This window comes from Acipenser ruthenus, unplaced genomic scaffold, assembly GCF_902713425.1.
Source record: "Acipenser ruthenus unplaced genomic scaffold, fAciRut3.2 maternal haplotype, whole genome shotgun sequence".
In the NCBI taxonomy this organism is placed as follows: Eukaryota; Metazoa; Chordata; class Actinopteri; order Acipenseriformes; family Acipenseridae; genus Acipenser; species Acipenser ruthenus.
In genome coordinates, this window is record NW_026708218.1 from 53915 (window position 1) to 81519 (window position 27605).

The 27605-nt window shown below is 47.8% G+C and overlaps 1 protein-coding gene across 7 annotated transcripts; it reads right to left on the reverse strand.

Moving 5' to 3' along the window:
• Positions 1–250: 250 nt before the first annotated feature.
• On the reverse strand, positions 251–26927 carry LOC117401770 (cyclin-dependent kinase 16-like). Of its 7 annotated transcripts, none has more exons than XR_009323888.1 (19): positions 26628–26909; positions 16557–16755; positions 14669–14836; positions 13887–14020; positions 13583–13708; positions 12798–12854; positions 12360–12474; positions 11164–11258; positions 10652–10714; positions 10387–10510; positions 9348–9468; positions 8113–8210; positions 7205–7310; positions 6864–6906; positions 6178–6268; positions 5197–5274; positions 3402–3526; positions 2235–2264; positions 2016–2110 (listed from the first exon to the last, which is right to left on the reverse strand). XR_009323888.1 is itself a non-coding variant. In XM_059020346.1 (19 exons), exons 2-17 carry the CDS (start codon positions 16681–16683, stop codon positions 4238–4240), a joined length of 1584 nt encoding a protein of 527 aa, XP_058876329.1. In that variant the 5' UTR covers positions 16684–16755; positions 26628–26913; the 3' UTR covers positions 2038–2110; positions 2235–2264; positions 4223–4237. The 7 variants fall into 7 exon arrangements, 6 of the variants coding, with proteins under 6 accessions (XP_058876326.1, XP_058876328.1, XP_058876327.1 ...); XM_059020346.1 differs by lacking the exon at positions 3402–3526 and adding an exon at positions 4223–4275 and having other exon boundaries at positions 2038–2110; positions 26628–26913; XM_059020343.1 differs by lacking the exon at positions 3402–3526 and having other exon boundaries at positions 251–2110; positions 26628–26918.
• Positions 26928–27605: the final 678 nt, after the last annotated feature.

The window sequence follows — 27605 nt, forward strand, 5'->3', positions numbered from 1 at the left end:
GGGTTTGATACAGAAACCTCAAAATAGGTCTCCCAGGGGTCTCCTGGAACCAGGTTTCAAGACAACGCTGTTCCTGAAAACGTGGCTTCGTGTTCCCTCGGCTTTACTGTTTGTGCTGACAGCTTGAACACCATGTTCGTCAGCTAGCACCTCCACAAAATCTGAAGCCCTTCCTTTTTAGTTTCGTATCACCTTGGCAACAATGGAGTGGTCTTGATAATCAATACATTAAAAAAATAAATACAGTAAATTCATTCAAACATATATATTTTTAATAGTTACCTTTAATATATTTTACAGCTTGCATACCATTAACATTTCCAAAAATAAACATACACGTGTTCTTGATGTAAAATCAACAGAAGCTACCATCTGACTTGAAGGGTTCGGAGAGGGGGGGGGGGGGGGTAAGGGGGGGCAGCTGTAATATTGGCTGAAGTGTGGGGGGGGTGTTATTGCAAAAGATATGGAAGACAAGAGCTGGGACGGGGGTTATAAAGATCATTTAAAATCTTCCCACAAATAGAAACTTCAACGCAACAGCCTTTTTAAACGCGCTGCTCTTAGAACAGATAAAGGATTTCAGTTCGGTTCACCTGTATTTGTGGAAGCATTAAACACCCTGAGTGTGGATGATCGCGTGGTCTTAATTTTTTGATTAATAAATACACTTGTTTTTCCTTTTTTTTTTTTTAAAATAACCTGCTTTATTTTTCGTACTCTGTGCAAAAACATCAAAACGCATTCATCGCAAATTGAACTGCTTCAAAAGATGATTCGCCTCACAATTCTATACAGCAAAATACGTTCATTTGAGTTTGGTAAATAATACAGCTGCTTCTCAACACCATTATTGCATTCACTCTCCCCCCCCCTGCCCCCCACCGACCAGCTTGTAAATAACACCAGTTCTTGTAATAATATGATTTGTAGATAGGAGTCATTTGCTACATTATAGAGACCATAGACTGCAGAGTGTTGCACATTGAATTTCAGTCCCAAGGTTTGACCACAGTAGCATCTTACTGTTAATATGGCACTGGCACTAGTGCTGAATCGGACAACAGACAGCTACTTGAACCCGCTCCCTTCCACACTGCAGCCCAGCACTCTAACCACCGAGCTACTAAAACCCACTGCAGCCCAGTGCTTGCTTTCTTTCTCTCTCCAACCACTGAGCTACTCGAAGCCGCTGCCTTCCACACTGCAGCCAGCAAAACCAGTAACTAAGGGAGCCATCCCAAACTGGGTTTGACGTCTCTGTCAGCACTGTGTATTCTTCAAACCATCTCCACATGTGGATGGAATGTAAGAACACCACTTAAAGGGGAAACTATTTCAGCCACAATATACAAATATTAACACACCCCTCTAGTCTGCAGGAACTCTTTCGAAATTCAGTGTTCTGTTCTGACGTACCGGTATTAAACTGACTAAGCCTATCTGCACGCACACACACACTTTTTATTAAACCAATACAATAAATAAAACAGAAACGAAGGATTTCAAACCTGCACTGGCAGGTCCCAGTTAAAAATAATAAATAGTGTTTTAAATGTTATGGTGTGGATTCCAATTTTAAGTGTGCAATTCGTAATTAATTGCAAATATATTGCAACTGCCACATCTGCGTAATTGTAATTGTTAGAGTGGGTACTGGCTTCTGTCACTTTTAGTGTCACTGTAACGATAATGAATTCCTGCTGCATAACGCGTTGTAATTGTCATTTCACAAACTGTAGTTGAACCCAGATCCAAACTAACACTGACAGCTAACAACCGAGCTGCATATTTCACTCTCTCGGAAGACCAATACAGCCCGCGTGTCACTTTCCGAAGCTAAAATCAAATTTATTGGAAAGACTGGCTAATCAAGTTACTGTGCTATGATGAAGGTAAAAAGGTCTACTTCATTTTCTCCTGTACAAAAAAAAAACACAACACAACATCATGTACATCTACAATTAAAAAATAAAATGAATGTTAAAACCATGATCAAAAAAACGTTATCCTTTCTTTGCATTCCAGTTTCTAGTACAGGAAAAGGGGGCGGGGTGGGGGCTGTCCTTTAACCGTGATGTCATCGGGTCTGGAGTTCCGAAAAAGAATCCTAAACATGAGTTCCAAAACAGAATTCGACATAACACACAATTCAAATAATAATAATAATAATAATAATAATAATAATAATAATAATCTTTTTTTTTCTATTTCATTTTCTTAAAACAGCATACTTTGTCTCCTCAGCTTGCTGCTGGAGGTCGCTGGGGAGGAAAGAGAAAAGAAAAAAGAGTCTTTATACAGTGTGCTTACATAAAAACACAGGCACAGGGAGAGAAATAAGACTCCCGCTGCACAGTAGTGTGATCCATTCCTGGTTTTACCAGGAGTTTAATAATAAGTCACACCTGAGCTTGTTAGCTAGACACACTGTGGCTGATCCAGCGTGGAGTAAAACCTGGAATTGGTGACACTGCTGTGCAATAGGAGTCTTATTGCTGTCCCTGTGGTGATCACTCAAACATAACTTTTGTCCTATGATGTTCTCTCAATGTAGCGATCCCCAGCACACAGATGCACGGCCGCGTGGTCTGCCTTTCTTTACCAGGGGAGACCCTCGGGGACCCCTGCGTTCCCCTGACTGTGTGACTCCCCCCTGCACACCACGCGGCCGTGCCTTTACCAGGGGAGACCCTCGGGGACCCCTGCGCTCCCCTGACTGTGTGACTCCCCCCTGCGCACCACGCGGCCGTGCCTTTACCAGGGGAGACCCTCGGGGACCCCTGCGCTCCCCTGACTGTGTGACTCCCCTCCTGAAAACGGTCAATAATATATATCTATTTTTATATAGCGCCTTTCATAGTGGACCATCACAAAGCGCTTTACAGAAGCAGGCTGTGAACTGTGCATTATATGCAGAGTCACTTCCAATAGGACATTGATTTAACATCTCATCTGCAGGACGGAGCACAAGGAGTTGAAGTGACTTGCTCAGGGTCACACGCAGCGAGTCAGTCAGTGGCAGGATGGGATTTGAACCTGTGACCTTCTGGTTACAAGCCCTGGACTTTAACCACTGGACCACACTGCCTCCTGCAAGTGTTTCGTTTAGTTACTATGAAAGACGATGACTCTGTAAGGGGAGATAATTGAACTAATCTCTCAAGCTGTTCAGATGGCAAGTTTCAACAACCAATCAATGCTGATTTCAGCAATTTTTTATTTTTTTTGCACATCCTTCCTAGCAACAGGAATCCGATTGGTCCAAAAAGAAATGAAACAAAACCTTGAACCAGTCAGCACTGCAAAACCCCCTTGGCCAATGAAAAACAACCCCCCCCCCCCCCCCCCCACCACCAAACATGCAACAACCAATCACGTCAAAACAAGAGAACGTTTACCAGAGCTGGCGCTTGGTTTCAGCCAATGAGGATGCAGCTTTAGGACGAGCAGAGCGCATGCTCGTTGCCAGCTCGAATCTGATTGGACGACTGGAAATACTCAGTGCCAGTGTCAGAGGAAGATACTATTGGGAAGGACGGGGAAAAATCAAACAAACAAACACAAAAAAGAGAGAGAAAAGAAATCAACGCCTTAGCAAGCAGGAAATGAACAGCATGCATGGGTTTCCAAACACTGAGAGAGAGGAGAGAGAGAGAGGGGAGAGATTTCTGCTGATTATTTTAAGTTAACAACCAATTAATATTCCTAAAACGAAGATGTCTGGGTTTCTCGTGAAATCGTACCACATAGAATCTGAAATTTCAGGAACAGAGGCTTGAAACCTGGTTCCTGGAGACCGGGAGACCTAGTTTGAGGCTGCTGTATAAACATAAGCCAATCATCTAAGGCCTTCATCTGGGTTTTATCAAAGAATTCCAGCAGCGAGGGTTACAGATCAACAGCCTTTGTGACTTTGTGTCCAGCCATCGGGAAATCCAAGACAAAGCATGGGGACACTAAAAACAGTTCCTCATACACAGTGGTGTAGTGCTGTATTTAGAAGCAAGGGGTCGCTATTATCTCCATATATTAACAGGAGCAAAACCGTTCAGTATTCTACATGTGAAGTAAGAGCAGCGACCCCCCCCCCAGCACTACTCCCTTGCTCGTACATTTTTTTAACCCCCCCGCCCTCAAAAGAATCAGCAAAATAAGACAGACAGACAGACAGGCAGACCCCCACCCCCACATCTGCAGGCTGAACAAGGCCTTCAAATACCTGCTCCAACACCACTCAAAATTCAACATCTTCAACCTGGATCTTCAAGTCGACTGCGAGATGGAGACAGTGAGGTTAGCCTGTGCTCAGTGCCCTGCTCCTGGGGTTTAACTTGTTAGATTTCTTGTGTCTCTGGTTTTAAGAGGTTGACCTGATCCGATATGTAACCCCGGGGAGCCACCCCGCGGGAGTATGCGGTTCTTTCAACGCGCTGAGTATCAAATGAATTAAAAACAACAGAAGCTGGACTTAATTTGATACGTTACATTGAGACTTAACTTCTGGTCTGGTTTGGACAGGTGCTTTACCAGGGGAGACCCTCGGGGACCCCTGCGCTCCCCTGACTGTGTGACTCCACCCTGCGCACCACGCGGCCGTGCCTTTACCAGGGGAGACCCTCGGGGACCCCTGCGCTCCCCTGACTGTGTGACTCCCCCCTGCACACCATGCGGCCGTGCCTTTACCAGGGGAGACCCTCGGGGACCCCTGCGCTCCCCTGACTGTGTGACTCCCCCCTGCGTACCATGCGGCCGTGCCTTTACCAGGGGAGACCCTCGGGGACCCCTGCGCTCCCCTGACTGTGTGACTCCCCCCTGCGTACCACGCGGCCGTGCCTTTACCAGGGGAGACCCTGGGGGACCCCTGCGCTCCCCTGACTGTGTGACTCCCCCCTGCACACCACGCGGCCGTGCCTTTACCAGGGGAGACCCTCGGGGACCCCTGCGCTCCCCTGACTGTGTGACTCCCCCCTGCGTACCACGCGGCCGTGCCTTTACCAGGGGAGACCCTCGGGGACCCCTGCGCTCCCCTGACTGTGTGACTCCCCCCTGCACACCACGCGGCCGTGCCTTTACCAGGGGAGACCCTCGGGGACCCTATGGATTTTTAACCTTTAACGTTGTGCCATGGAGAGAGGAGGAGAGGAGAGCTATAGGGTTAGTAGCCACAGCATTGTGATAGTCTGCAGGGCTCACCTGAGTCGGGTATGGAAGTCGTTCGGAAGTCTGGATCCTTCTCCAGTTGGATCTCCTTTAGTGCAAATATTGAAGTAGCTGAGAAAAGAGAGAGGGAGGGAGGGAGCAGGAGAGGGAGAGGGAGAGAGCGAGAGGGAGGGAGAGAGAGAGAGAGGGAGGGAGCAGGAGAGGGAGAAAGAGAGAGAGAGGGAGGGAGAGAGAGAGAGAGGGAGCAGGGGAGGGAGAGAGAGAGGGAGGGAGCAGGAGAGGGAGAAAGGGAGAGAGCGAGAGGGAGGGAGAGAGAGGGAGCAGGGGAGGGAGAAAGAGAGAGAGAGAGAGAGGGAGCAGGGGAGGGAGCAGGAGAGGGAGAAAGGGAGAGGGAGAGGGAGGGAAGGAGGGAGCAGGAGAGAGAGAGGGAGCAGGGGAGGGAGAGAGAGAAGGAGGGAGGAGGAGAGGGAGAAAGAGAGAGAGAGAGAGAGAGGGAGCAGGGGAGGGAGCAGGAGAGGGAGAAAGGGAGAGGGAGAGGGAGGGAGGGAGGGAGCAGGAGAGAGAGAGGGAAGGAGGGAGGAAGGAGCAGGAGAGAGAGAGAGAGAGAGAGGGAGCAGGGGAGGGAGCAGGAGAGGGAGGGAGGGAGAGAGGAAGGGAGGGAGGGAGGAAGGAGCAGGAGAGAGAGAGAGAGAGCGAGAGAAAAAGAGAGACAGAGAGAGAGAGAGAGAGTGTTAGGGTTAAACAACATTATGGACCTTTCATGTAGACAAGAAAACAGTGAACCGTTGAAAAACGAGGCTCCTGTTTGTCAGATTAGTCGCTCCGCCGCTGGTATCAAAATGTTTCACAGGTCATGTACCTTGAGTCAATCATCAACTGTAAAAGACCCTGAAAAAAATATTAAACACGTCCAATTGAACACATAACTGGTTCAATGAAGTTAATGGAGAGCTTAAGCACTTGAAATGTGCCTTGGACACAGACAGAGAGACGCAGGCGGACAGACAGACTCACTGTCGGGCAGTCTGACGATCCTCTCTCCCAGCGAGTGGAAGTAAAGATGTTTCATCGCAGCCTCTGCCGAAATTCTATTCCTGCCTTCAAACTGCGGAGCAAAAAACAATATATATCTTACTAAATATCTAGACAATATTCAATTTGATAGTACCCACGTGTCAAAAAAATTGAACACAGCTTTGTACGATAGTTCTAGAAGGGGAGACTAATTCATAATCTGATTGATCTCATCTTTATCATTATTATTATTATTATTATTATTATTATTATTATTATTATTATTATTATTTATTTCTTAGCTGTTGCCCTTATCCAGGGCGACTTACAATTGTTACAAGATATCACATTATTTTTACATACAATTACCCATTTATACAGTTGGGTTTTTACTGGAGCAATCTAGGTAAAGTACCTTGCTCAAGGGTACAGCAGCAGTGTCCCCCCACCTGGGATTGAACCCACGACCCTCCGGTCAAGAGTCCAGAGCCCTGACCGCTACTCCACACTGCTGCCCTTTACTCTCACATTGGTGATGCAGAAAGATTCTGAACAAATTGATTATTTTAGACATAACTGTGTGAACTGCTTTCATTTGAAGCCATTTTAATGACTAACAAAACAGAAGCTCACTTAGAATCCTGTGAATTTTGATCAGTGTTGGAATTGACAGCAGTGTGGCTCACCTGGAGAAGTCTGGATAACAGATCTACACCATCGCCGTCAAGTCTGGGAGACAAAAAAAGACAGACATCATTCAAATCAAACACGAGGACTGTGATCTGCTCTGTACAGCTCTGGCCAAAGGTTTTGCATCTCCCTATAGAATTAACACATTTTTATCCAAAGCGATTTGAGTGTGAACTACACATCACACCTGCTGCTGGAGAGTCACTTCCAACAGGACCTCGTTTGTTTCTCATCCGAAGGACGGAGCACAAGGAGGTGAAGTGACTCGCGCAGGGAGTCAGTGGCTGGCCGGGATTGAACCCGGAGCCTCCTGGTATCAAGATCCTTAACCATTTACCTGGGCGCGTGGTTGTAGAGTGAATCGGGTCTGTATTTGGGGTAGTTATAGGATATGAAGTCCTCGTTTGAGGTGATTCTTGGCCAGGTTTCCTCGGTTGGGGTTCCTGTGAAATGAAGAGGGGGCGGTAGAGAGAGCAAGGGGATAAACATTTTTTGTTTAAATACAACATATTTTGTATTTAATTATATCCTGATGTAACCATCACTGACACTGTTATCTGCTCCGTTACTGAATCGTATTTTGTCACACCTGCTAGAACCAAAGTCATTGTATTTATCTTGCTCTTAATTGTATTATTACTTGTACTGTGATTCTTGAAATGTATTTTTTGTTTACGACTGTAAGTCGCCCTGGATAAGGGCGTCTGCTAAGAAATAAATAATAATAATAAACAAAATGCTTTTATCAAGAACCGCCTCTATCCCAGGCAAACTGTTTTAGAGATTTTAGTTTTTCAAAAACGTTGCGTTTCCCTTCCAGCTAGAACGCCCTGCTGGGCAATTTAATAATACAAAAACAGACTCCGCTTATCTCTCTCTCTCTCTCTCTTTTCCATAGCTGCTGAATTTCGAAATACTGAAGACCACCTCAACGTATTTTTCGATTAGAAGTCTTTCTCAAAGTCTTTCAACACCAGTACTGAGCTAAATTCAATGGCAAACGTTTCAATCTTTGTCAATATATTAAACAGAAACACTGACCTTAATTCAGAGACTATGTATCTCAGGGATGGGAATAAGACTCCTATTGCACAGCAGTGTCACCCATTCCAGGTTTTACTACCAGCTTGATCAGCCCCCAGTGTGTCTAGCTAACAAGCTCAGGTGTGTCTGATTATTAAACTCCTAGTGAAACCAGGACTGGATCAGACTGCTGTGCAGTCTCATTCCCATCCCTGTGCTTACCCAGCAGCTTGAAGATAAAGTGTAGCTCTTCCTCCACAGTGGAGCCAGGGAACAGCGGCCGTCCAGTGGACATCTCGTAGAATATACAGCCAACCCCCCTGCAAGCACAGGGCAGGGGTTAGTGGAGCACCATCGCTGCCGGGGCTCTGCTAACTATCATGCAGGTCTTTCTGGGTGTCTCCAAAGGTTGCTATCTATAGTCAAGCTGCTCTCGCGCACGTTTCCTGTACTGGTGGGACTGGGTTCTCAGTAATGTCCCTGTACTGGTTTGAATCTGTACTGGTGTGTGTGTGTGTGTGTGTGCGTATGTGTGTGGGCAGGTATTACTATCAATGTGCGGACAAAATTTGGAGAAAATGTCCCCACCAAGATAGTAACTCCTGAAAAAACGACGTTGTGGGGACAGCGCCACTTTGTAAAACTTTTTAAGAACTAAATATTTATATAAAAAAAAAAAAAAATTGCCTTAAGTGGAGTTTTGTGTGACAGGAGTTAGAAATAGTCAATAAAAATATAGTGAGTGTCAATGAGAAGTCCCCACAAATATAGGAATGCAAACGTGTGTGTGTGTGTGTGTGTGTGTGTTGATGTCTCAGTGTGTGTGTGTTGATGTCTCAGTGTGTGTGTGTGAGGATGTCTCAGTGTGTGTGTGTGAGGATGTCTCAGTGTGTGTGTGTGGATGTCTCAGTGTGTGTGTGTGTGTGTGTGTGTGTGTGAGGATGTCTCAGTGTGTGTGTGTGTGTGTGTGAGGATGTCTCAGTGTGTGTGTGTGTGTGAGGATGTCTCAGTGTGTGTATCTCAGAGTGTGTGTGTTAGTGTCTCAGTCTGTGTGTATGTGTGTGTGTGAGGATGTCTCAGTGTGTGTATCTCAGTGTGTGTGTGTTAGTGTCTCAGTCTGTGTGTATGTGTGTGTGTGAGGATGTCTCAGTGTGTGTGTGTGTGTGAGGATGTCTCAGTGTGTGTATCTCAGTGTGTGTGTGTGTTAGTGTCTCAGTGTGTGTGTGTGTGTGAGGATGTCTCAGTGTGTGTGTGTGTGTGAGGATGTCTCAGTGTGTGTATCTCAGTGTGTGTGTTAGTGTGTGACAGTGTGTGTGTATTAGTGTGCATGTCTCAGTGTGTGTGTGTGTGTGTGTGTACCCTGTACTAGTGTGACTGGGTCCTCTTTCAACATGTCTATCTGCGTGGAGTAGTCTGTGTGTTCTACACTGGTCTGTACTGGTCTGTACTGGTCTCACCACAGGTCTATGGGGGTGGAGTAGTCGGTGGATCCCAGCAGGATGTCGGGGGGCCGGTACCACAGCGTCACCACCTCGTTTGAGTACGTCTTCGTGGGGATGGACTTGGCACGGGCCAGACCTGCAGAGGGGACAGACAGACAGACACAGCGTTACCAGGGAGCTAGACTTCAGCAGTGACAGACAGACAGACAGAGTGTGAGGGTCTTCTAACAGTATGATCCTCAGTGCATCGTAGCACCCCTGACAGACAGACAGACAGACAGAGTGTGAGGGTCTTCTAACAGTATGATCCTCAGTGCATCGTAGCACCCCTGACAGACAGACAGACAGACAGAGTGTGAGGGTCTTCTAACAGTATGATCCTCAGTGCATCGTAGCACCCCTGACAGACAGACAGACAGACAGAGTGTGAGGGTCTTCTAACAGTATGATCCTCAGTGCATCGTAGCAACCCTGACAGACAGACAGACAGACAGAGTGTGAGGGTCTTCTAACAGTATGATCCTCAGTGCATCGTAGCACCCCTGACAGACAGACAGACAGACAGAGTGTGAGGGTCTTCTAACAGTATGATCCTCAGTGCATCGTAGCACCCCTGACAGACAGACAGACAGACAGAGTGTGAGGGTCTTCTAACAGTATGATCCTCAGTGCATCGTAGCAACCCTGACAGACAGACAGACAGACAGAGTGTGAGGGTCTTCTAACAGTATGATCCTCAGTGCATCGTAGCACCCCTGACAGACAGACAGACAGACAGAGGGTTACCACATGACTCCATGTACACTAGGACAGTTTGGGACAGTTCACTTTTTAACTCGTACCCCAATGCATTCTGGTAAGTGTAGTCCTGCTGAGAACGTACCAGAATGCATTGCAGTGTGAGCTGAAAAGACTGAAATGTCCCAAACTGTCCTAGTGTCCACGGAGTCATATTGTAACCCCAGACAGGCACAGACAGACAAACAGACAGAGACAGACAGACAGGCAGGCAGATAGGCAGGCAGACCGGCAGACAGACAGACAATCCCCTTACCGAAGTCGGCCAGTTTGAGCTCCCCTCTCTCGTTGATCAGCAGGTTCTGCGGTTTGAGGTCTCGGTGCAGGACTTTTCTGCTGTGGCAGTAGGCCAGCCCTCTCAGGAGCTGGAACAGAAACAGCTGGGAGAGACAGAGCCATCAGAAACGAGCGTTAACCGCTGTGCAAAAGAGCCCTGATCGTCTGCATTCGTGGCGAGAGAGTAGGGAAACCAGCCAATGGTATCAATCAAGATTCAATTACAGTGAAACTGAAAGCCTTACCTTCACATTGTGCATCATGATGCAGTTGCCACAGTCATCCAAATACTGCTTGAGATCCTTATCCTAAAAACGCGAAACAAAGACATTATTATTATTATTATTATTATTATTTATTTCTGAGCAGACGCCCTTATCCAGGGCGACTTACAATTGTTACAAGAAATCACATTATTTTTACATACAATTACCCATTTATACAGTTGGGTTTTTACTGGAGCAATCTAGGTAAAGTACCTTGCTCAAGCAGTGTCCCCCACCTGGGATTGAACCCACGACCCTCCGGTCAAGAGTCCAGAGCCCTAACCACTATACCACTATTATTATTATTAGCATCCCCATATAGAATGAACTCGTTTTGCTTCATAAAGTGGAATGAAAGCTGCTGAATCATGTGACGTTAACATATTGAATTGCACACCAGCGCTTTGGAGTTTTCCATACAGTTAACGAATGCTAATTTATTTGTCATAGCTCTATGTGCTACCTTTAAAAGCGATGATTGGAAGACTCACCAGATACTCAAACACCAGCGTCAGGGATTTCTCTGTGTGGATGATGTCGTGCAGAGTCACGATATTGGCGTGCTTCAAGTCTTTCAGCAATGAGACTGGCAGAAGAAAAATTTTTTAAAAAAAAACACGGAAATCTTATAAACACAATTATAGTCTGCCCATTTTCCAGTCTTCTGTAATCCACGTCACATCACTGAGAAACCTTATTCATCAGCCATGCAGCTTTCTGTTTTTGTAAAGCATAGGGAAGCATTGTAAAGCACAGAGAGGTCTGGTAAAGCATAGGGAAGCATTGTAAAGCACAGAGAGGTCTGGTAAAGCATAGGGAAGCATTGTAAAACACAGAGAGGTGTGGTAAAGCATAGGGAAGCATTGTAAAGCACAGAGAGGTCTGGTAAAGCATAGGGAAGCATTGTAAAGCACAGAGAGGTCTGGTAAAGCATAGGGAAGCATTGTAAAGCACAGATGGGTCTGGTAAAGCATAGGGAAGCATTGTAAAGCACAGAGAGGTCTGGTAAAGCATAGGGAAGCATTGTAAAGGACAGATAGGTGTGGTAAAGCATAGGGAAGCATTGTAAAGCACAGAGAGGTCTGGTAAAGCATAGGGAAGCATTGTAAAGCACAGAGAGGTCTGGTAAAGCATAGGGAAGCATTGTAAAGCACAGAGAGGTGTGGTAAAGCATAGGGAAGCATTGTAAAGGCGTGAAATCTCTTTAAGCAAAGAGGAATTTTAAACACCCTAATGGACACAGTGTACGATCCTGCATGTGTTTTCCGGACCCAAGAGGAACCCTGAGCATCAAACCAGCGTGACGAAGCAGAGGGAGCGTTCAGGAACCGAGCAGCAGAGAGCGAGAATATTTCCGTTCACTCTTATTATTATTATTATTATTATTATTTATTTCTTAGCAGACGCCCTTATCCAGGGCGACTTACAATTGTTACAAGGTATCACATTATTTTTACATACAACTACCCATTTATACAGTTGGGTTTTTACTGGAGCAATCTAGGTAAAGTACCTTGCTCAAGGGTACAACAGCAGTGTCCCCCACCTGGGATTGAACCCACGACCCTCCGGTCAAGAGTCCAGAGCCCTAACCACTACTCCACACTGCTGCCCTACTCTGCTCCATACTCTGCTCTGAGCGGCTCACTTCCTGAACGCGCCCAGTGCTTGGCCGAGCGACACCCACCCTCTCTGATCGCCGTGCAGGGAGCCCCCTCCTCGTGCTCCAGCCTGATCTCTTTCAGCGCCACCAGGTTATCAGTCAGCTTGCTCTTTCCCTTGTACACTGTGGCGTAGGTGCCCTGGGGGAGAGAGGGGAGAGAGGAGACCCATGCCTTCAGAACACAGTGCACTTAAAGAATTGGACAGGTCAGCGTCTGGGGAGAGGGAGGCTGTTCAGAGAGTGTAAGAGCCTCCCTTTCTCTGCTCCACCAGCACAGAGCAGAGGGAGGCTGTTCAGAGAGTATAAGAGCCTCTCTTTCTCTTCTCCATCAGTACAGAGCAGAGGGAGGCAGTTCAGAGAGGATAAAACATCTTGACCTAATAAACACAAATCTAGTAGAACATGTTCGCTTGTCTGCATCGGTGTCCCCAGTCTCCCCAGTGTCCCCAGTCTCTGTCCTACCTCTCCCAGCTTGTCCAGTTTCACGTACGTCTCCAGCTTCCCGAACCCGATCTCAGACTGCGGGGAAATGAGACAAAACCAAAAGAGACGTTATTGTCCATCCGAGAGCGTCCACACTCCATTCCAATACTGCGATCTGACTGGCACACAAACCGCCCTCGTAATGCTGAGCTGTTGAAGTCGGAGATTAAACAAAGCTTAGAAGGAAAGGAAGTGATCCACAGCGAGGCCACCAGACCTACAGTGCCTTACCCCTGCGCTGCCCTGACTGTGTGACTCCCCCCTGCGCACCACGCGGCCGTGCCTTTACCAGGGGAGACCCTCGGGGACCCCTGCGCTCCCCTGACTGTGTGACTCCCCCCTGCGCACCACGCGGCCGTGCCTTTACCAAGGGAGACCCTCGGGGACCCCTGCGCTCCACTGACTGTGTGACTCCCCCCTGCACACCACGCGGCCGTGCCTTTATCAGGGGAGACCCTCGGGGACCCCTGCGCTCCCGAATGTGTGACTCCCCCCTGCACACCACGCGGCCGTGCCTTTACCATGGGAGACCCTCGGGGACCCCTGCTCTCCCCTGACTGTGTGACTCCCCCCTGCACACCACGCGGCCGTGCCTTTACCAGGGGAGACCCTCGGGGACCCCTGCGCTCCCGAATGTGTGACTCCCCCCTGCACACCACGCGGCCGTGCCTTTACCAGGGGAGACCCTCGGGGACCCCAGGTTCATGATACTGAATGGAGAGTAAGCTCCTAGCTGGGTACTGTCCCTCCCGTGCAGCACGTACCAGAGAGACCCTGCGGAGACGTCGGCTCAGGGGCTTGTCAAACGGGGGGCTGCTGAGAGCAAACTTCTCCAGGTACCCATCTGGAAGCCGGATGTCCACAGGCAGGGAGAGACGCTTGTTAATGTCCTGAGGGAATCGAGACAAGACGGGTCAGAGATGCCCAGACACACCTGACTGAGACACTGAGAATGGGTCTCTTGGAAAAGTAGTTAAAGCACGTTTAAAACTACAAAACAAGATGGCGGCCGTGCTGAGCGCCATGGTGCCGCCATGTTGTTTTGTAGTCCGTGGCCCGGGGGCTCACCTCGCTGGAGATCTTGCGGGCAGGGTTGTTGCGCAGCCTCACTCTGACCGGTGACTGGACCTCGTCCGAAGAGGTGGCCGAGGCCTGGTCACTCTCCCCGTCCGAGCCCATCTTCAGATCCTCGTGCACGATTTCTGTGAGACCACAACGAGAATGAGCCTCCCCTTTAACACTCCAGCGCTCTGAGAGCCTCCCCTTTAACACCTTGCTCTGTGAGACCACAGCAGGAATGAGCCTCCCCTTTAACACCCTGCTCTGTGAGACCACAGCAGGAATGAGCCTCCCCTTTAACACCCTGCTCTGTGAGACCACAGCAGGAATGAGCCTCCCCTTTAACACCCTGCTCTGTGAGACCACAGCAGGAATGAGCCTCCCCTTTAACACCCTGCTCTGTGAGACCACAGCAGGAATGAGCCTCCCCTTTAACACCCTGCTCTGTGAGCACAGCTTGTATGTAAAACCCATCCTCTGGTTCTTTTATAAATGATATCAATTAAGTAGCAGTCATCAGGCTAAATAACAGTGATGTATTCAGGCACACATCCATACATACATGACGGCAATAAGACTCCTATTGCACAGCAGTTTCACCCATTCCAGGTTTTACCAGGAGCTTGATTAGCCTCAGTGTTTGGAGGTAACAAGCTCTGAATACATGCTTAGCACGATTATGAGATCTTGTGTAAAGAACCACAAAACAATATATATATATATATATATATATATATATATATATATATATTTCAACACCTCGATTTGGTCTCGTTTTTAGGCATAGTCACCTAGCCGGCTGCTGCGGTTGAGGTAGGAGCTCAGGCTGCGCCCCACGGTGCGGTTCGGGCGACGGAGGGGAGGTTTGCGCAGAGAGGCGGCTGCGCTGGACGCATACTGGTGCAGGAAGGAGTGCATGCTGTGGGAGCCGACCGGCTTCCCATTCCTCACCATGGGCTCTGGGAGGACAGGGAGAGGGGTGCAGGGAGGAAGGAAGGAAGAGGGTGAAGCAGGGGGACAGGGAGAGGGGTGCAGGGAGGGAGGAAGGAAGAGGGTGAAGCAGGGGGACAGGGAGAGGGGTGCAGGGAGGGAGGAAGGAAGCGGGTGAAGCAGGGGGACAGGGAGAGGGGTGCAGGGAGGGAGGAAGGAAGCGGGTGAAGCAGGGGGACAGGGAGAGGGGTGCAGGGAGGAAGGAAGGAAGCGGGTGAAGCAGGGGGACAGGGAGAGGGGTGCAGGGAGGAAGGAAGGAAGCGGGTGGAGCAGGGGGACAGGGAGAGGGGTGCAGGGAGGAAGGAAGGAAGCAGGTGAAGCAGGGGGACAGGGAGAGGGGTGCAGGGAGGGAGGAAGGAAGAGGGTGAAGCAGGGGGACAGGGAGAGGGGTGCAGGGAGGGAGGAAGGAAGAGGGTGAAGCAGGGGGACAGGGAGAGGGGTGCAGGGAGGGAGGAAGGAAGAGGGTGAAGCAGGGGGACAGGGAGAGGGGTGCAGGGAGGGAGGAAGGAAGAGGGTGAAGCAGGGGGGCAGGGAGAGGGGTGCAGGGAGGAAGGAAGGAAGCCGGTGAAGCAGGGGGACAGGGAGAGGGGTGCAGGGAGGGAGGAAGGAAGAGGGTGAAGCAGGGGGACAGGGAGAGGGGTGCAGGGAGAAGGAAGGTGTTTGGTTAGGGAGATAAGGAGGGGGATAGGTTAGGTTAGGGGATAGGTGTGTAGGGTGGGTTTGGAATAGGGTTTGGGTTTGGGATATGGGTTTTGGGATAGAGGGTAGAGACGAGAGTGACAGAGGGGTACGGGGGGGGGCAAAGCAGGTGTGATGGAGGGCAGGGAGAGGCACGACAGCCAGTGAGGGGGTGTCAGACACACACAGATTGAAACGAGGAGACAGACACACAGTGTGGGGGGAGAGAGAGTAGAATAGGACACAGAGAGAGAGAGAGATAGAGAGAGAGAGAGAGAGAGGGGGGAGAGAGAGAATAGGACAGAGGGAGAATGAGAGAAAGAAGAGAGGGAGAGGGAGAGAGAATGGAATAGGACAGAGAGAGAGAGAGAGAGAGGATAGGACAGAGAGAGAATGGAAGGTAACAGGCAGAATGAGAGAAGAGGGAAGGTTATGAAGTTATAAAGGATAAACGGTGTGGGAGAGATTGAGTGAGAAAAAACAGGAGGGACAAACCAAAAGATCACAGAGAGAGAGAGAGAAAGAAAGAAAGAAAGAAAGAAAGAAAGAAAGAAAGAAAGAAAGAGAGAGGGACATTAACCGTAACACAGGGAAAGGGATGGGCAGACAAACAGAGGAGAGAGAGCGCGAGAGAGAGAGAGAGAGAGGGAGAGAAAGAGAGAGAGAGAGAGGCAGGGGGGAAGAAAGAACAGCAGGAAAATTAAAATAAGAAATCAAAAACTGATCGAAAAAACACATTCCAGATATTAAACAGAAGCATTTTTTTTCTTTTTTCATGAAAAATAATACAAATCGGGTGGCATGCAAATCAGACTGCAGGCGACAAACTGAAAAACAGACGGCTTACCGGGAAGAAACGTAGATCTTCAGGGCGCGCGAGTCACGAATCTTAAAACAGCTACTGCTTAAATCTATTTATTAATTGACCGCTCTGTCTCACCGTTGTCCCTGGCTGTCCTGTATATTGACCGCTCTGTCCGTATTGACAGTGTATTGACCGCTCTGTCTCACCGTTGTCGCTGGCCGCGCTGTCCTCTGTATTGACCGGCTCAGTCAGTTCGGACAGGTTCTTCTCGGTGGGCCGGTTCCCCCGCAGGGTCATGGACAGCTGCCTCTTGATCTTCTTCATCCTGTCCATCAGGGGGAGGGGGGGCTGGGAGGGGGGGGGGAGAGGAGGGTGGGCTGAGGGGGCAGCCACCGTCCAATCAGCCTGCGTCGCGGAGAACGAGAGAGAGAGAGAGAGAGAGAGAGAGAGAGGGAGAGAGAGAGCAAGAGAGAGGGAGAGAGAGAGAGCAAGAGAGGGAGAGAAAGAGCAAGAGAGAGAGATAGAGACGAGAAGGAGAGCAAGAGAGGGAGAGAGAGCAAGAGAGAGAGAGAGGGAGAGAGACGAGAGAGAGAGAGAGAGAGGGAGAGAGAGAGAGAGAGAGAGAGAGAGAGAGAGGGAGAGAGACGAGAGAGAGAGCAAGAGAGAGAGAGGTAGAGAGAGAGAGAGGGAGAGATGAGAGAGAGCAAGAGAGAGGGAGAGAGAGAGAGCAAGAGAGAGAGAGAGAGAGAGAGAGAGAGAGAGAGAGAGAGAGAGAGTGAGAGAGAGATGAGAGAGAGAGCGAGAGAGGGAGAGAGAGAGAGGGAGAGAGAGGGAGAGGGAGAGCAAGAGAGAGGGAGAGAGAGAGGGAGAGAGAGAGAGAGAGAGGGAGAGAGAGAAAACAATTATAAAGTACATTGGAATAACGAAATTGAATCACACAATAAATTACAATGCTATCTGGCCCTAAAAAAAGAATTTACCCTGGCAGAATATCTGGTCAGGGTCAAAAACACAAAACATAGACAGATCCTGACCAAGTACAGACTCAGTGACCACAGCCTGGCCATCGAAACTGGCCGGCACAAAAAAACCTGGATTGCCAAAGAAAAAAGGCTGTGCTGTCACTGTGATCTGGGAGAGGTAGAGACAGAAATGCACTTCCTGTTGTCCTGCCCAAAATACACAGAGATATGGGAGAGATCCCCCAATTCAAAAAACAAATGGCAGAGTTTAACCTCCTCTCCAATTCGAGTAAAATCCCCATCCTTCTAGGAGAGGAGGAGCGAACTGCAAATCTAGCAGCACAGTATGTGTCTGCCTGCCACAACCTGAGGGACAGTGTGTGACACCCTGCATACACGACCAGGGGTTACTGGTGATGAGGAGGGAGGGAGGGAGGTAGTTATATTGTTCAAAGGGAAGGGAACAATGGTTTTTTGTGTTTATGTTCTGTAATTGTATTTCTGTTTTATTATTTCTGTTTTGTATTATAAAAGCTTTGGCAATACCTGAGCGCTCTCGTCATGCCAATAAAGCATTTTTGAATTTGAATTTGAATTTAAATTTGAGAGAGAGAGGGGGAGAGAGACGAGAGAGAGAGCAAGAGAGAGAGAGGGAGAGAGAGAGAGAGAGAGGGAGAGAGGGAGAGAGGGAGAGAGAGGGAGAGGGAGAGGGAGAGGGAGAGGGAGATAATCTGTCAAACAGATTATGCACAGTACAATCTACAGCTCTGGCCAAAAGTTTACCATCAACCTACAGAATGAACTCATTTTGCTACATAAAGTCGAATGGAACCTGCTGAATAAAGTTACGTTAACAGATCGAAAGCACGCTGCTGTGGAGTTTCCCACACACTTCACGAAAAACTGACGTGAATTTGCACTCCCGCACAAACGCTTTGTTGGGGTGACAGAGGTGCGCCCGACTGCCTCCGACACACCCACTTCACAGGGGATTAAAACAAATCTACACAGGGGTGTGTTCAAACGCCACGTCTGAGCTGCTGTGACCCTCGCTGGCTCTCTCGAGGAAATGCCTCACAGCGATGGGTGACCTGCACGTTACCTAAACCAATTACGAGACTGAGGGAGAAAGGAATGAGAAATGGCTCCAGGGATTGAGAGAGAGGGGGGGGGAGGAGAGAGGGGACAGAGAGAGGGGGAGAGAGAGGGGGGAGAGAGAGAGAGAGAGAGGGGACAGAGAGGGGGGGAGAGAGGGGGGAGAGAGAGAGGGGAGAGAGAGAGAGAGGGGGGAGAGAGGGGGGAGAGAGAGAGGGGAGAGAGAGAGAGAGGGGACAGAGAGGGTGGAGAGAGGGGGGAGAGAGAGAGAGAGAGAGAGAGAGAGAGGGGGGGGGAGAGAGGGGGGAGAGAGAGAGAGAGAGAGAGAGAGAGGGGACAGAGAGGGGACAGAGAGGGGAGAGAGAGAGAGAGAGAGAGAGAGGGGAGAGAGAGAGAGAGAGGGGACAGAGAGGGGGGAGAGAGAGGGAGAGAGAGAGAGAGAGAGAGAGAGAGAGAGAGAGAGAGAGGGGACAGAGAGGGGGGAGAGAGGGGGGAGAGAGAGAGGGGGGAGGGGACAGAGAGAGGGGAGAGAGAGAGGGGGGGAAGACCGAAAGAGCAAGACAGAGGGGGTAGAGAGAGGGGGAGAGAGCAAGTAGTGAAAATGAGAGGAAGTGAAGGGTGAAAAGAGAGAGAGGAGGGCAAAGTGGAGAAGAGGGGAGGAGAGAGAGAGAGTGAGAGAGAGAGAGAGCGAGAGTGAATGAGAGGAGGGAGGTGAATACCTGACAGACATTCTACAACAGCCCAGTGTGTGACTCCCAGGAGTTCACAGCAATGACAGCAGGACTGTCCCAAATCATTTCGAGGGAAAGAACATCAGCCCCCCCCCCCCCACCCCCCACCCTCCCTGCATTCCACCGGGGCCATGTGAAAAGGTTATTTATAGCCCCCCACCCCCTCTCAAATATCTCAGGCCTGTCCTCACCAGACGCGATGCGATTTGTCCTGCGATAAAGTTATATTATCGCTGCGACGCTACCTTTCACACCAGTGGCGACAGGAGCGCGTGATGCGATAGGGCTAATCTCCTCTGATTGGCCAGTTCCCTAGCTGCCGCGCGAAAAAAAAAATCAGATCAAAAGCACATGTTTGATTGGTTTCCTGGTTTTACTAAGAGATTATTAAGACACACCTGAGCTCGTTACCTAGACACACCGTGGCTTCACAAGTTCATAGTAAAAGCTGGAATGGGTGAAACTGCTGTGCAATGGGAGTCGGATTGCCTTCCCTGTAATGAGAATACCCTCAACTGTCAGTGATCGCCCGGTTGCTGGTATTATTATGAATGACTCAGGAGGCTGTGTGGTCCAGTGGTTAAAGAAAAGGGGCTTGTAACCAGGAGGTCCCCGGTTCAAATCCCACCTCAGCCACTGACTCACTGTGTGACCCTGAGCAAGTCACTTCACCTCCTTGTGCTCCGTCTTTCGGGTGAGACGTAATTGTAAGTGACTCCAGGTGCAACAGGAGACTCTTCTATCCAAAAAAACTTACAGGGACTAGGAGTGTGAACTATGCATCATCAACAGCTGCCGCTGCTGCAGAGTCACTTCCAATAGGACCTCATTTGTTTTATGTTTCATCCGAAGGACGGAGCACAAGGAGGCAGTATTTTGTGCAATGGTGGGAGATGCAGGGTACAGTACAGTGTATTGCGATGCAGGGTACATTATCTCTCTGCAGCTCAGGGGATAATGATGCTAACAGCTCAAGTGCTGCAGATTGAGTCGTCGTCTCGGAGGCTGCCAGGAGTCATTCAGTTCAATCTGCTCTCATATCGATCTGGACACAGATCTGCGGCTGTTCAGAGCATTCCTCAATAGCTCAGTGGTTAGAGAAAGAAAGCGCTGGGCTGCAGTGTGGAAGGCAGCGGGTTTGAGGAGCTCAGTGGTTAGAGAAAGAAAGCGCTGGGCTGCAGTGTGGAAGGCAGCGGGTTTGAGGAGCTCAGTGGTTAGAGAAAGAAAGTGCTGGGCTGCAGTGTGGAAGGCAGCGGGTTTGAGGAGCTCAGTGGTTAGATAAAGAAAGCGCTGGGCTGCAGTGTGGAAGGCAGCGGGTTTGAGGAGCTCAGTGGTTAGATAAAGAAAGCGCTGGGCTGCAGTGTGGAAGGCAGCGGGTTTGAGGAGCTCAGTGGTTAGAGAAAGAAAGCGCTGGGCTGCAGTGTGGAAGGCAGCGGGTTTGAGGAGCTCAGTGGTTAGATAAAGAAAGTGCTGGGCTGCAGTGTGGAAGGCAGCGGGTTTGAGGAGCTCAGTGGTTAGATAAAGAAAGCGCTGGGCTGCAGTGTGGAAGGCAGCGGGTTTGAGGAGCTCAGTGGTTAGATAAAGAAAGCGCTGGGCTGCAGTGTGGAAGGCAGCGGGTTTGAGGAGCTCAGTGGTTAGATAAAGAAAGCGCTGGGCTGCAGTGTGGAAGGCAGCGGGTTTGAGGAGCTCAGTGGTTAGATAAAGAAAGCGCTGGGCTGCAGTGTGGAAGGCAGCGGGTTTGAGGAGCTCAGTGGTTAGATAAAGAAAGCGCTGGGCTGCAGTGTGGAAGGCAGCGGGTTTGAGGAGCTCAGTGGTTAGAGCGCTGGGCTGCAGTGTGGAAGGCAGCAGGTTTGAGCAGCTCTGGGGAGTCTTACTTCCATCCCTGAAGTCCCAAGAAATTGTATATGAAACAAAACCTGACAATAGGTACCAGATCCTGCCGATTTCAAACTTCGATTTCAAACTTCATCCTACTAAGTCTAGACTCCTACAGCGTTCGCCTTCAAATCCAAGGAGGCTATAATGGGGATCTGTAATGCATTGGTAAGACCGCACTTGGAATACTGTGTCCAGTTCCGGTCACAAGACCAAAAGGGACATTGTGTCCCTGGAGAGAGTCCAGCGAAGAGCAGACAGGCTAATCAAAGGGATTAAAGGGCTGAGATACGAAGAGAGGCTGGAAGAACTGAATAAGCAAAGGATAATCAGCAAGGACTTGATTGAAGTCTTTAAAATCTTACAAGGAGTTGACATAGTCAACTCAAAACAATACTGTCAGCGCAGCACAGAAACCTGGACCACAGGACACACAGTGTGGAAATGAAGTGGACTGAGGACAGAGGGAAGGAGACTCTTCTTCACACAGAGAGTGGTGAGGGGATGGAATGGGTTACCTAGTCATGTTGTTGAAGGAGACTCTTCTCACACAGAGAGTGGTGAGGGGATGGAATGGGTTACCTAGTCATGTTGCTGAAGGAGACTCTTCTTCACACAGAGTGGTGAGGGGATGGAATGGGTTACCTAGTCATGTTGTTGAAGGAGACTCTTCTTCACACAGAGAGTGGTGAGGGGATGGAATGGGTTACCTAGTCATGTTGTTGAAGGAGACTCTTCTTCACACAGAGAGTGGTGAGGGGATGGAATGGGTTACCTAGTCATGTTGTTGAAGGAGACTCTTCTTCACACAGAGAGTGGTGAGGGGATGGAATGGGTTACCTAGTCATGTTGTTGAAGGAGACTCTTCTTCACACAGAGAGTGGTGAGGGGATGGAATGGGTTACCTAGTCATGTTGTTGAGGCGAATATTTTCAACGTGTTTCACATGTACGCTCATTCACAATCTCACCTTAAACAGCCCATAAGCATGACATCATCACTTTACAACTGTGGGCTTAGTACACTGTGCTATGATTTTCATATGGGGCACTTTCATAAGGGTTAGTTTACCCTGGTTTGTTTTTTAATATGCTTTACAATGCTTCCCTATGCTTTACCAGACCTCTCTGTGCTTTACAATGCTTCCCTATGCTTTACCAGACCTCTGTGCTTTACAATGCTTCCCTATGCTTTACCACACCTCTCTGTGCTTTACAATGCTTCCCTATGCTTTAGTAGACCTCTCTGTGCTTTACAATGCTTCCCTATGCTTTACCAGACCTCTCTGTGCTTTAGAATGCTTCCCTATGCTTTACCAGACCTCTCTGTGCTTTACAATGCTTGCCTATGCTTTACCAGACCTCTCTGTGCTTTACCATGCTTTATTACACTGTGCTGTGCTTTTACTGTGGGGAAACTCTTAAGGACAGTGGGCCCTTTTTATTTCATTATCGATCTGACTTGCACATCAAAAAAATACTGAAAACAGGGAATAAGCGATGGGCCCTTATGCACGAAAATATAATTTGACAATTTACATACACAGCGGTTTTTCTTTCAAATTCACATAGAAAATGAATTCTCAATCTCTGCCCTGCTGTGAAGTAAAAAAAAAAAAAAAACTGCTAGCGGAAAACAGTCTCAATCTGTTTCAGTGACTTCGGCAGTGACGTCTGTTAAAATTACATAACACAACGGATTACTGCCAGCTCTGCATCCTTCCAGAAAAAATCCCAAAGAAATAAAGAAAGGAAGAAATCAGGGCATCTCCAATCCACTCAGCATAGGCAACGAGGCCTGGCGCTGCACACCTAAGACTCACAAGCAGGGGGCTGGCAGTAGACTCCTTCCTCATAAGCCTAGCTTATTTGCAGGGCACAGAGAGAGAAAGAGAGTGGGTCTGCAGAAATTCATGGAGACTGGGAGGACAGGAATTGTAGGTGAAACACCACAACCCTGACTAGTAACTGATCAACTGAAAACACACCATTTTAATAAATTATTCAAAACAGTGAGTTATCGGTTCCTTGGAGAGAGAGAGAGAGAGAGAGAGAGAGAGAGGAGAGAAAGAAAAAGAGAGGAGAGAAAGAGAAAGAACGAGAGAAAGAGAGAGAGAAAGAAAAAGAGATGAGAGAAAGAGAGAGGAGAGAGAGAGAGGAGAGAGAGAGGAGAGAAAGAAAAAGAGAGGAGAGAAAGAAAGAGAGGAGAGAAAGAGAAAGAACGAGAGAGAGAAAGAAAAAGAGAGGAGAGAAAGAAAGAGAGAGGAGAAAGAGAGAGAGAGAGGGTCCTGGGTCCGAGTTGATGTGACAGAAGGGGGAGCTGGCGATTCCAAGATGGATTGTCACACCTGTTAGCTCTCATGAAAATCGCTGAAGTGGCCCATTTACTGAGCGACTTTACGCTTGAGTCAGTTTGGCTCCGAAACGACACTGTGAGAGTAAGCTAAGGCATTGGGGGTTTGAATGTGGAACGAGCACGCAGGGAATACACTGAAAAGCCGGTCTGAAGTGGTTTAAAACCACAGCTTACTGGAGGAATGCTTTAGCAGTGGCATTATCTGTTATGTATGGGGCAGCAGTGTGGAGTAGTGGTTAGGGCTCTGGACTCTTGACCGGAGGGTCGTGGGTTCAATCCCAGGTGGGGGGACACTGCTGCTGTACCCTTGAGCAAGGTACTTTACCTAGATTGCTCCATTAAAAACCCAACTGTATAAATGGGGAATTGTATGTAAAAAATAATGTGATATCTTGTAACAATTGTAAGTCGCCCTGGATAAGGGTGTCTGCTAAGAAATAAATAATAATAATAATAATAATAATAATAATAATAATAATAATAATAATAATAATAATAATAAATACAGCCAAACTTGCTGAACAACCCTGGTATTCGATAAACACATTGAAATGACCCTGACAGAATATGTATGGGAGGGAGGGAACAGTTCAGTCTCTGTGCCTCAAGACTGCCCTGGACTGGAGGGAGCCCCCTTTCTCTTAGGGGGGTGAGGGAGGGAGGGAGCAGTTCAGTCTCCATGCCTCAAGCCAGCCCTGGACTGGAGGGAGCCCCCTTTCTCTTAGGGGGGTGAGGGAGGGAGGGAGGGAGGGAGGGAGCAGTTCAGTCTCCGTGCCTCAAGCCTGCCCTGGACTGGAGGGAGCCCCCTTTCTCTTAGGGGGGTGAGGGAGGGAGGGAGCAGTTCAGTCTCTGTGCCTCAAGCCTGCCCTGGACTGGAGGGAGCCCCCTTTCTCTTAGGGGGGTGAGGGAGGGAGGGAGGGAGCAGTTCAGTCTCCGTGCCTCAAGCCTGCCCTGGACTGGAGGGAGCCCCCTTTCTCTTAGGGGGGTGAGAGAGGGAGGGAGGGAGCAGTTCAGTCTCCGTGCCTCAAGCCTGCCCTGGACTGGAGGGAGCCCCCTTTCTCTTAGGTGGGTGAGGGAGTGAGGGAGGGAACATGTTAATTTGGACTAGGTAAACTCATCATTTTTAAGTACCGTAGCAATTTGTTCAATTAAATAATTGAGAGATAATTTGGAACACAACACGAACCCCCTGCAGCTCTCGGACCAGCTCTGACCGCTCCTGATCTAATTGAACAAATTAACTTGCTAAACTGATCAACAGCTTACATTCTTCAGAAAGTGATGATTTAAGAGTTAGCTATAAAATAATATATCATTTTTACATGTTTAACAAGCATGTCAGTACAGAGATGGATACAAGACTCCTGTTGTAAAGCAGTGTCATCCATTCCAGGTTTTACTACCAGCTTGATTAGCCACAGTCTGTAGGTAACAAGCTCAGGTGTGTCTATTATTATTATTATAAGTAAAAGCAGCAATGGGTCAAATTGCTATGCAATGGGAGTCTTACTAACACGCCTGCTACGCAGTCATTTGTAAGCAAAAACATTACTATTCAGAATGGGGTTGACTTCAAATTCTTGCCTATTCAGTCCAATGCACTTTCTATTTAAAACAAGCTGTGGTACTCTGAGTATCAGAATGTGTGCGAGTCCCACTGTGTGTGTGTGTGTGTGTGTGTGAGTCTCAGAATGTGTGTGTGTGTGTGTGTGTGTGTGAGTCTCAGAATGTGTGTGTGTGTGTGTGTGTGTGTGAGTCTCAGAATGTGTGTGTGTGTGTGTGTGTGTGTGAGTCTCAGAATGTGTGTGTGTGTGTGTGTGTGTGTGAGTCTCAGAATGTGTGTGTGTGTGTGTCTGTGTCAGTGTGTCTGTGTATGTGTCTGTGTGTGTGTGTCTGTCTGTGTGTCTGTGTGTGTGTGTCTGTCTGTGTGTGTCTGTGTCTGTGTATGTCTGTATGTGTGTCTGTGTGTGTGTGTGTGTCTGTGTGTGTCTGTGTGTGTGTCTGTGTGTCTGTGTGTGTCTGTGTGTGTGTGTGTCTGTCTGTGTGTGTGTCTGTCTGTGTGTGTGTGAGTCACAATGTATGTGTGTCTGTGTGTCTGTGTATGTCTGTGTGTGTGTCTGTGTGTGTGTGTCTGTGTGTGTGTGTGTCTGTCTGTGTGTGTCAGTCTGTCAGTGTGTCTGTGTGTGTGTGTGTGTCTGTCTGTGTGTGTCTGTGTCAGTGTGTCTGTGTTACACTCCCAAAGAAAGCTAATAGAATTACAATGAAATAATTCATCATTTAGTTTTGTCCCAAATCAGTCACAAGTTGAGAAAATAATGTAATCTTTCCCACCCCAAACCGAAACTAAACTGCAGTATCAACACTGCATCCTAGACAGAAGATGCAAGACTGACACAGCCTATCGCGTCGTACGCGTGTATTTAAACACAGCACACACGCCGCCACACATGACCGCGTACAGGAATGCATGCAGACATGTCATCTTTCAGTACCACTTTACAAGGGGAGACGCAAAACAAACATCTATCCATCTCAATTCCCAATAAATAAAAAATAAAAACTACCATACGTATGTACAAAAAAGAGTGCCTTTGTTTTCTAAGACTGAAGCCTGGAAATAAAATGCTGCGTGTAATCGTATTGCACTTTATAATATTTGAACGGACCGGTGCAGTCTGAAACAGTCTGGCCAGGAGCATTTCTTTATATGGAGATAGACGATGTCTACTGACAAAGTATGACAGCTCTGCGGGTGTAAAATGCGTAATAATAATAATAATAATAATAATAATAATAATAATAATAATAATAATAATAATAATAATAATAATGTTGCCCTGTGTTTAGCTGCTCAAGTAACCTTATTATAAATAGACTTATGCTCTAAATGAGGTAAGCGGACACATCGCTAGACTGCAAGGCACTGAACACACGCATACACCCACAACGAAATAGCTGCTACTAATTTTGACGTCTAAAAATAGAATTTGGCTACCTGCTCTAATAATAACCGGCCTAATAACACAATGTACCGCTAAGGGAAAAAACGTTTAAAAGCTATGCACAAGGTTTAATTGTACATCATGTAGACAATTGCACAGTATGTGCTCTGTGTGTGTGTGTGTGTGTGTGTGCGTGCATCACGTATAATTATTAACATGACATTGTTTTTACAGTAAGCGGTTTATATTAGCAGTCGCCTTTTCGGTAGCTTAACAAAATAAATATATAAATAAACGGTATATGTCATGCAACTTACCCTCGAAAGGGATGCTTTACTCGGTGTCAGTGCTTTCCAAGGGCCGCTGTGGACTCCCAGTAATCTTCAGCCATGTTTCACTAAGCTAGATCCTGTATATTTATTCCCCGAAGTTGACATACCATCGCCTCTTTTTGCAAATCGCTGTGCAGCTGTTTTTGTGTTTCCTAAGTCAGGGGGAGGTTGGAACAGCTGCAAAAAACCAGGCGTTACCACCTGTACTCCAAAAAAAAGGGATGGATGTGTTCTATAAAAAGACTGGGAAATAAAATACAAAAACACTCTAAGCATTTCGGTGTAGCTTTTCCAGCATGAAAGGTAATACATTTGCTGGTCTCGGTTAGAGGTATGCTATGCCTGACACGTTTTTAAAACGTACGTGTTATACAAAGGAAAGGTGATAATAATATTAATACACCCCCTCTCCCCCCTCCTTCAGTTTTCCTATTCATCGATAGTGGTACAGTCCAAATTCAATTGAAGAAACTTGGGCGGAACTACTTTAAGAGAATTCGGGGGACGGTAGATAGAAAATAAGTCACCAAAATACACGTTTTTTAAAAGTAGATTATTAAAAAAACGCCAGCCGGGGTGGTAATACGTTCTAGCTATTAGTAGAATGAATATAATATGTTTTTTGGCGAATTTCAAGAAAGAAATACTAATCAAACCCAATTTAACACCCCCGTTTTTCCAATCGTTTTTGGGAAGAGGGGGATACGTAAATTTCCAGGAACCCCGGAGTTTCATGTAATTGACGGTTAATTACACAGGATTTAAATTTGCATTTAAAATTCCGCTTTTATCTCCATGTATGTGAAAGATAAAAAAAAAAAAAAAAACACTAAACCCAGTTTAAACTTGTGGAAAGCACCGACTACGTCAGACGACATAAAGACGTTTGAAAATATTATAAAATAACGGTTTCAGATTATTCTACTACTGTATTTAAAACAAAAAACAACATTACACAGATGT

Coding starts and splice junctions, on each gene's coding strand:
- LOC117401770 (XM_059020343.1), bottom strand. CDS start 16,683: ATGGACAGGATGAAGAAGATCAAGAGGCAGCTGTCCATGACCCTGCGG. Junction 12,855..13,582: donor GTCTCCGCAGGGTCTCTCTG/GTACGTGCTGCA, acceptor ATTTCCCCGCAG/TCTGAGATCGGGTTCGGGAA. Junction 10,511..10,651: donor TCATGATGCACAATGTGAAG/GTAAGGCTTTCA, acceptor TGTCTCTCCCAG/CTGTTTCTGTTCCAGCTCCT.